Below are 10,097 nucleotides of genomic sequence, written 5' to 3' on the forward strand. Positions count from 1 at the left end.
AGCTGCTCTCAGGTCCCATCTGGGGTGCAAATTTTGTTGCCAAAACTCAGTCCTTTTACCTGATGCCAATCTAATGAGAACACAGTTTTGAGAAAAAGGACAAAGAATATTTATTGCTTTGCTAGCAAAGAAGAAACAGGGGACTTCTCTCCTAAACATTGTGATTCTTCCCACCAGCAGTAAAAGTAGTCTTACAGAGATGATTCAGAGATAATGAATTTAGGGAGGAAAAATCAGGAAGAAAAAGATAAAGGAAGAGAAAATCAGAGAGGTGAAGGTTAGAGGAAAAGAAGGTCAGGAAGATGTTTAGGGAAAAGTTCAGGGAGAAGGTCAGGAAAAAGATTGGTAAAAAGAAAAAGAATGTGTTTCAAAGCTAGAAGGGATATAGTGAAAGAATCAAGTGATCTGTTACAAGGTGAGGAATCAATTCTTTTCTGTTAATCCCACATGATTTCTCTATGGTTTTTAACAGAGAAAACATTAACTTCTTTCTAAAACTTTAATGTTCATAAACTGCCTGTTTTAAAAATAAAGCTCTATTTTTTAATATTGTACCTTGCAACCTATGGTCATTAAACTCCATTTGATTTTAATCCTTTTTTTTTCCAATTTAGTAGGGAATAAGGCTGATAATAAACACAAAATAATACTCAGGAAATACTGTCAACATTGAGCACAAAATGAAGCAAATATATTATTTTAGTAAATATAAAACACAAACCATTTTTACTTACTAATATTCACCTAATTCAATTAAATAAATATGTGGCAGCTGGTCAATTATTTATTCCAATTGAGTTTATTTCTTTGAGCTCATTCTAATGACTAAAAACAGTTTCCTAAGGAGTCCAAAGAAGAGCTGATATATTGAGGAACCAGAGACTGCCACTTGCCTCTTATTTTTTTTTTTTTTTTTTTTTTACACACAAGTAAAAACTTTATTTGTCCACACTAGGATTAAATTACTTAACAGAAAAACAAAGGTGGTGGGAGCTGGTCTACACAGCACCTCATTCATATTGTGGTCTTTAGGAGGCAGTGTTAATCCTACCATTGCATCACAAACTTTACCAGCAATGCCACTTTCTCCTCTTCCTCAAGTAACTCTTACAGTCATCAGGCCCCCAGGCGTGGTACACACCAGCACTCAAGTGCTACAGGGTCTCCATCCCCACTCCTATTACATTTTAGTGCCTATAGGTCTAACAGTGCTTTTACATTCATCTGTTCATTGGATCCTCACAACACCCCTGTGAGGTAGGTAGAACAATTATTAGTTTCCCACTTTAGAAGAGGAACCTGAGTTACAGAGTGGTAAAAGGCTTGTCTGAAGATATCCAGGTAGTAATGGTTGGGCCTGGGGCTTAGGTAGGATTCCCAGCTTGCTTTCTTGCACATGGTCTCCCTTTATTGCAAGTTCTTCCCTTAATATTCTTAGCAGATTTTTCTATTATTTCCTCAGGACCTTTCCCTCAAGTTTTATTCCCACATTATGGATACTTCGGGCATTAGATATTCACAATCTATCACCAAACTTTAATTTCACTTTTGTTCTTCAGCACTTATTATCTCAAGTAAATCCTGCCTATGTTCTTTGCTACCTTAGTAGTTTTATATGGGACAGGTCCAACTCTCCTTCAAGTAGTTCCCTGTTTTTACAGAAAATCTACTTATCTAGTGTTATCCAGTAATAACTGACACATATCCTTCCACATAATGGCCTAAAACAATTGAGACAATGGATATATATGTATCCATTTCAATGCCTTAATACATGCTTCTTGAAAGTAAGGAATGTGTAGGTCTGATGCAGTGCTTAGAAGTTCATGGGTACATTAATAAACTTTAATACCATAGGATGCTTCCTTAAAATATAATTGTTGCCAGTATTTCAAACATACATTAATATGCTGCTGTGACTAAAAATGTTACAATTAAGGTTTCGTTTTCACTTTTTAATTATGCTATTTCTTATTTTTTTTTTTTTTTAGAACTGAAGTGTACTAGGAAGAAAATCATCTAGTACAAATCTCTCAATTAACAGTTAAATAAATAGTGGCACAAAAAGGATAAGTGATTTGCCTAACCATATGAACCATAACAGGGAGCCTAGAAGTTCTAACTAGATTCTAGTGCATTCTACCACACCAGCTGCTTCACATATCCACCAGTCATTTATCAGAGCAGCATGCTTGTTACCATTTCAGGTAGGTCCCAGTTTTGTTCTCACCACTTCTTTATCTATTTGCACTTCTGGGATTTAGATATGAACCCAGGCCTGCAGTGTATAAAACAAAACCTCTCCCCACATATTTTTTTTTTCCCCTCCCAGCTTCTTGACTTCAGGAAAGCCTTTTAAAGCCCAAGACTCCTATATTTAAATTTCCTCAAAATACTAAGTAAAACACTGAGTTTTAAGTAATGACTTTCCTTCTAAAGCAAACTGGAAGCATTGCTTATCACGCTGGGAATGTGTGTGTTTAGGTGGGGGAGTGTGTTTGATGAGGGTTTGAGCTTAATAGGAGTTACTTATCGCAGGCAGTTTCTATCCATACCACCCTCTAGTGTTCTCAGAGCTAACAGGAAACAAAGCTGTTCTCTTCCAACAGATGCCACTAAGTACTTGAACTTTTATCTATACCACTTGAGAAAAAGTGATCAACCTTGGATAGTTCCCTGGAAGGAAAGTTTTCAAGGGTGTGCCCTTCATAACATACTAAACAAAAATAAAATAAAAATAAACCAAAACCAAAGGCAAAAACATAATAAAAAGGAACAAAATTAGCTAACAGTAAGTGGGAAATTGATATGATCCAAATTGTTTCCCAAAGGTTCAAATGGCAACCAATTTTAAAGATATAACTTGTGTACACAAAGGGACCCAAATGATATGAAATGCAAAGAATTTACTTACATTTACTATTTTATAAAACAGCCAATATTTCACCATTTCAAAGACTATCAATATGAACCACAACACTATTGTGGTTCCCAGTCAGCTAATTATAATCCTTATCTTGATAGAAGACTAACAGCTAGTAAAATTAAGGAGGGAAAGCTGGTTTCACTATTAAAATAGGGCACTTACTAGTAGATATGTCAGAGACACAGCAGTAAAATTATAAGAGACAAATACATGTTGTGCCTATACTAGTCTAATGAGCCACAGAGGGATTTAAAAAATTTAGATCTCATACTCCATGAAGCAAATTAAACAAGTAAAGATCCAAGCAACGAGGTCATGGTACATGGCCATACTTGTAAACTAACATGCGCACCCTGGCCTTGCCTAAGCCAAGGTTAGACGCATAATAACTTACATGTGTATAGTGCTTTTAAAAGTTTAAACCTTTCACATCTATTAGCCATCTGATCCTCACAACAACCCTGTGAGGTAGGCAGGGCAGGAGTTATTATCTACCCACCATTTTACAGATGAGGAAACTGTTGTAGAGAGGTAAAGGAAATTGCCTCACATCTGTCACAAAGCCAGGACAAGTTAGCTCACTTGAACTTGGCTCTACCAATTTTCTATTAGGCCACCTCTCATGCTTCTGAAAGGTCTTTCAATTAGCAGAGTATCTCAGGAAAAGGAACTCACAAGCTTACTCCCTACTACTACGCATATTAATGGTTCATCTACTCTTTTTCTCTGAGGATATAGAAAAGGAGTCAGAGTACCAGAAGGCAGGCATTGAAAATAATTTCTACCATTTAGGAAATATATCCTTTGTAACCAGTTCCTAGCTTTTGGTGTTTGAAATCAACCTTTGAAGCAATTTTTCGAGCCCTAGCTGAAAAGCACCAGTTGCCTCTTCCACTGCTGTCGCCAAGCGTCTGACTGCGATGACAGCATCCCTGCGCAGCTCATTGGCAGCGTCTTGCTGGGCACTGGCCTCCTCACCAATAGCAATCAGCCTGTCCAGTTTTTCTTCCTCACGCTTTGAAAGTTCTCGTGCCAATCTCCTGTTTTCTGCCAACTCAGCTGCAATAGTTCTGGCCACTGACCGCCTTCTTCGCCTTGCCCACTTTGGAGGGGGCTCACTGGTCAAAGGCCTGTCCTCACCAGAGACAAAACCAACTCTGGAAGAGGAGACTGGAGGCCGCGGTGTGGAGGCTACACAAGGAGTGTTTCGGCTGGTGCTGGTGCAGGGACTGGGTTCACCCGCCACACCCAGTCCGGTCATAGGGCTGCTCTGACAGAGAGCAGCTGCACCTCTGAAAAGGTTGTGGGAGCTGCTGTAGCTGGGGGTCCCTTGAGAGCACCCTGCACCCGAGGATTCAGCCCAGGAGTCCTCGAGGTCACTGGCTTCTTGCATCTGGTCACTGATTCTCAGCTGACAATCCTCATCTGATTCCTTAACTGTTTTCAAGATAGTCTGATGATCAGCTGTCTGATTCCTTTTTGCTTTCAGAATGCTGGTTCCCTCTTCCCCTGGGGTGTCAGAGGCCACTAAGTTCTGATCACAGTGCTTGGCCCAAGCAGCAGCCTCCATTAAGTTGTCTGGGTCAGTCACTATCTGATTTCGGAGAAGCTGATCCAACGTATCATAAAATGGACAGTGAGGTGGATCACCCATACTTGTGGCATGGGCAACATAGGCCTTTAAATATAATGCCTTCAGAACTTTAAACTTGGAGCGGCACTGACGTTCGGTGCGGCGGAAGCCTTCCTGCTGCATTCGCTTAGACACGGCCTGATAGACATCTGCATTATGATGCACAGTCTGGAGGCGTTGAATATATTCTGCCTCGCCTAGTATGGAGAGAAGAGTTCGTGTCTCCTGTCTGGACCACCGGATGCCCGCACTGCTATTGGAAGTGGCCATAGTGGGTTGGGAAGGAAGGAAGGCTACTGAAGCAAGCTCCTGGCAGCAAGGTGCAAATTTGAAGGTGTGGGGAAGCTCTGTGTACTCTCAGTATATTTCCAGGAGCCAGCCGATTCTTCCCTCTCAGGGCTAATTGTTGAGATGCCAGGTCCAAGGACCGCATTTCTGGCTTCTGCCAAGGATCTGCTTTACTTTCATTACTGTATTTGAAATATTTCTTATTCTACTTTGTTTTGCTGCCAATCCAACCACCTCTTCATTTTCTGAGTAAGCAACAACAGCTGGAGTAACTCTATCGCCTGCATCATTTGCAACCACACCAGCCCGGCCATCCTTATAGACGGCCACGCAGGCTGATGTGCAGCCCAGGTGGACTCCGATGGCCGCCATGAGGCGGCAGGGACTGCGACGGCAGTAACGAGCGGACCCCTGCCGCAACAGCTACCCGCCACCGAATTGCCCCATCAGGCACCGCGGAGACTTCACGTTCCCGCCCGCCCACTGCGTCCGGTCTTGCCACTTGCCTCTTATAGCTGAGAAAAAAATATTCTCAGTACTGAATACTGAGTGATGGTCTCAGATTATTTCAACAAATTAAATGATGTAGTACATTACCCAGTGTTTCATCCAAGTGTGAGATTTGAAAGAACACATGTTTGGTATTTCAGGGACTGTTTCTTCTTGGTTGTTGTTTATTTTGAAAACTATTATTTTTATTAAGACAATTTGTGAATAGCCTCTAGGTTTGAGTAGTCTCTGTGTGAACTGAGTAACCTCTATGACCTGCATTACCTCAGAGTACATTATTGCCTGTGTTACCTACATATGCTTTATATTTTGAGCAGTCAAAGTGATCTTAATATTCCCTATGAATTGTGTAGCTTCTATGACCCTAGTCAATGTTATGACTTGACTAGACATTTGAATTACATGGACTTTCTGGCCTGTCTAACCTCTATTACCTACATACTATCAGTGACCTGTATAACCACTATAAAGTGAATATCTTTTGTGGCAATTGTAGTCTCTCTGAGCTGCTTAACCTTTTAATTCTGAGAAGACTCTATGGGCTGTTCAAAATCTAAGGCCAACATAGCCTTTATGACTTCTGTATCCTTTTTAGTGTGAGTAGCCTAAATGACCTTAGTAGTTTCTATGATCACTGGAGCCTCTTGTGGCTTTCATATTCTAGTTCTGAGTAGCCATTATTACCTCAATAGTCCCTTTTACCAACTCAACTTCTATGACATTACTAGACTTGGGTACCTATAGTCTCTAATTTCTAATTAGAAATTGTATTAGTCAGGGTTCTCTATAGGAACAGAATCAAGAGGAAATTGGTTTTAAAGGGGGATTTATTAGATTGACTCACGTGACCAGAAGCTGGATAATCCAAAATGGCCTCTGAAGTTGGAGAGCTGGAAGAACCAGCAGCTGCACAGTCCAAGATGCAGGAGCCCCAGAAAAAGAAAGATCAACAGTGCTACCCTAGTCCAAGACCAAGGATACTGGAAACTACCTGGAGAATCACTGGCAGAGTACACTTTGGAAAAGTGAAGAAGTGAGGGTCTGATATCCTTAAATGATTAAAGTAGCGATCAAAAACCCATTCAAGAAAAGCTGAGCTTGCATCTGCATCTGCTTCCTTGTTCTTCCAGCTTTTAGTCCATCCTATTTGGCACTGCTGCCCATACTTATGGACCGCTTTACTTCAGTTCACTATCCCACATTCCAATAATTCCTAGACAAACTCTCATTGAAACACTGAGGAGGTTCACAGTCCAATGGGAAGTATGACATTTGATGGCCTCTTAATCATCAGCACCCCATTAATCCAATCATGTAGACAATTCAAATTAACTATTACAGATATTATGGCCAGAGTAGGTTCTATACCATGAGTAGTATATATGCCCACTATGTATATATGCCACTATGACCAGAGTAATTTCTGTGACCTCTGCAACCTCTTTGGTTTGCATAACATCTATGGTCTAGGTAGTGTAAATAAACTTCTATAAATATAACTTTATTACTTTTGCAGGCTCTATGGTTTGAGTAACCTCAATCACATACATAGCCCCTTTCCCCTGAGCAGACTCAATGACATGCAAACCATCTATGATCTTTATAGCCTGTATGACTTGCATAAAATTTGTGATCTGAATATTCATAATATTCTTAGTAATCACTAAGACATTTGTAGTGTCTAGTTTGAGAAGACTCAATCAACTGTATAGTCTGAATGACCTATTTAATATATATGATCTAACTATGTTGTTTGACCTGATCACACTTGATGTTCTGAATAACTTTATGGCCTTAGTAGCCTAAATGAATTTATTAGCCTCTACAGCATGTGGAGCTTCTGTAGTCTTATGACCACAGAACCCTCTGTGAACAGCATAACCTCTATGACCTGCTTTACCTCTTTGTGCTGATTTGCCTAAATGACTTGCATAGCCTGTGAGGTCCCAGTAACCTGTAATTCATCAGTAAGCACTATGTCCTGCCTAGAATTATGACCTGAGTTGATGCTATATCTTGCTTAGTATCTATGACCTAAGAAGTAACTTTTGCATATTCTCTGTGACCTGAGTAGTGTCTATAATCTTAGTAGTTTCTATAATCTATGCAAGCTCTATCAGCTATGCAGCTGGTATGTCCTGTGTAGCCTCTAGGTCCTAGATAGCCTTTGTAGCTTGACTAGTCTAAATTAACTGTATGTCCATTATTGACTCTTTCATCTGAGAAATTTGTATGGCCTGAGAGGCTAAATAACATTAGTGTCACAAGTACTCAGGCACCACAAAAATTCAAACACATGTTCAAAAGTAGGTAGGTAAGAAAACTTTTATTTCTGTCAGAAGGATTTGCTACCAGAACCTGGTTAGTAAGCACACCTGGGTGTGCAACTCGTCTGCTTATATATATATAACCTAATGCAGGACTGGTGCCATTCATTCTGATTGGAGGAATTTGGGTTGCAATCTATTCAACTGGGTAATTTTAAAATTAGAGCAGACAAAAGGAAGTATTTTAAATAAATTGGCTAAAATTGTATCCAATTAAGTCTACATTCTGAAAGTGAACCATCAGACTTTTTGTTTCTCAGAATAGCACATATGATCTGCACAAACTGTTAAAAATATAGCTTCCATGATGTGCATATGCTCTATAACCTGAGTTTCCTCTGTAGCCTGTGTAGCCCCTATGATCTGAGTATTCTAAAAGTCCTTGTTTGCCTCCCCAAACCTGTGTAGCCTCTATAATCTGCATACCCATTATATTCTGAGCAGCAGAACTGACCTTATTATCCCCAATACAATAATGAAGACAGAGATTTAAGAAAAAAAATTCTCAGTACATGTCCAGCGTGGGTGAGGGAAAGGGTTCATGTCAAAGGGATGGACCACCTGAAATTACTGAGAAATTTATTTAATGGAAAAAAATCACAGGAGACAATTATTTTTTTGAATCAGGGGATGTGACAGATCAAGCTATGCTGAGCATCTTGTTCTAACAAAGACTGGAGCCAACACTTGCTTTATTTATAGTGGTACCAATCGAAGAGTGACTGGTAGGAGCTTCTCCTCCTATGAGTTTCTCCATGAGAAACAGGATGAGGTGGAGTTAAGGAAGTCATTTTGCTCTAGCAGGTCTTGTGGCACATCGAGGACCAGCAAATTCTGGCTGTGAGCTACTCTTCATGGAAACCACATACTTCATGACATCTGAAGCAATCTCTCAAAGCTGCCAGTTCCTGAGAACCAGATTTCTCATCTGACTGCGCAAACAAGCCTGGTTTATTTGATGGTCATAGGTGGTTTCCAGCATCTCCTGCTTTTTCTCTTAAATGTAAATGATGGGCAGTTACTTTGAGATATCACATTTTGGTTTTGAGGGTATGGCAACCTATTTTTATGATATAAAAAGAATTAGTAGCAAACATAATATTCCAATAATATACCATACAGAGTGTTTGAACATATTTCTAGGATTAAAGCCATTCAATCATGAAGTATTTGATCAGTTAGAGATGTAGCATCTATGAGATTATATTTTCTTTTCTGAATATCCTGGATGTGATGGTGTAACTCAATAAGATCCAGACTATTATTATTGCTATGCCAACTGTCCATTAGATGATTCTTAATGATCTCCAATTCCCAATGGATAGTAAGGCATTTGATTGCAGTAACACAGGCCTACTTTCAATCATCATATCTAAACCTTTGTTTAAATTGGAGAACAGAAAGCTCATTACTAATATTTCTAATACTAGCTATTAAAGCATTTAATTTGATCTCAATTATTATATCATTTCTTAACTTCTAGGGGCCACAGAATCTTAATAGAATTATCTATGCCCCTAGATATAGTGAATGAGGGGTCAGATATAATCCAGAAAAAATTATATATATATATGCATATAAAATATATATAATATAATATAATATAATATAATATAATATATATATATATAATCCAGAAAGACTATATTTATATATTAAAATATATGAGACCCACATTATCATCAAATGAGAAATAACTGTTAGAATGTAAATGTGAATTGTGCTTCTTTCAAGTGTTACATTAATCAATTTGCTGTGTTCTAATTTTGTCTTTGTTAACATGTTTACTAGTAGTTCAAAGTAATACAAAAATAATAGGGAATACTTAAATTACATGGAGTTTCAAAAAAATCAGAGTGATTGCATATCTAATCTTATTTTGTATTCTGAAAATAGTTGTACCTACCTCAAATATTTGCCTAGACTTTCAGATCTTCCACTGTGTTAAAAATTCATATTAAACATGTTTGCTTGTAAAACTTTTCAAGATGTAAAAGCAAAACACATTTAGTGGCAGTGCTGCCATGTTAAATCTTCCTTGCTTTGGATCTTCTAGAGGAAGAGACATTCTGAAGTAACTGTCAATTATCAATTTTTGGAAAATAAATCCAGAACATCTACCTCTTTTAGAGATTTTTATGTTGCATTGGGGAGACACTTTTATATTTTATCCATTTAGGTAAGGTGTCAAATTTTATTGCAGAACAATTAAGGCAGCAAGATATTGATCGGTATTTCTTAGAAATGACTCACTTTTTATTAAAAAAGTCCCTATTTAATAACTGTTTTCATATATACTCTTAGGTTTCAGGGGCCAATATGATTTGCTGTCCTAGGCACTCCCTATGCTCTATTTTCTTCAAATGATACCTTTAAATCACCACCATATTTATCACGGAACCAGCATATAGTT

At 38.5% G+C, this 10,097-nt stretch overlaps 1 protein-coding gene across 1 annotated transcript; it reads right to left on the reverse strand.

Moving 5' to 3' along the window:
• Positions 1–1,967: 1,967 nt before the first annotated feature.
• On the reverse strand, positions 1,968–5,329 carry LOC306648656 (myb/SANT-like DNA-binding domain-containing protein 7). The gene has a single exon (XM_079118861.1). It carries the CDS (start codon positions 4,827–4,829, stop codon positions 3,744–3,746), a length of 1,086 nt encoding a protein of 361 aa, XP_078974987.1. The 5' UTR covers positions 4,830–5,329; the 3' UTR covers positions 1,968–3,743.
• Between the last annotated feature and the right edge of the window lie 4,768 nt (positions 5,330–10,097).

The sequence above is a fragment of the Sciurus vulgaris genome (genome assembly GCF_902686455.1).
Source record: "Sciurus vulgaris genome assembly, chromosome: 17".
NCBI classification, from domain to species: Eukaryota; Metazoa; Chordata; class Mammalia; order Rodentia; family Sciuridae; genus Sciurus; species Sciurus vulgaris.

Excerpts from the sequence above, each read along its gene's own strand:
- LOC306648656 (XM_079118861.1), bottom strand. The coding sequence starts at position 4,829 with ATGGCCACTTCCAATAGCAGTGCGGGCATCCGGTGGTCCAGACAGGAG.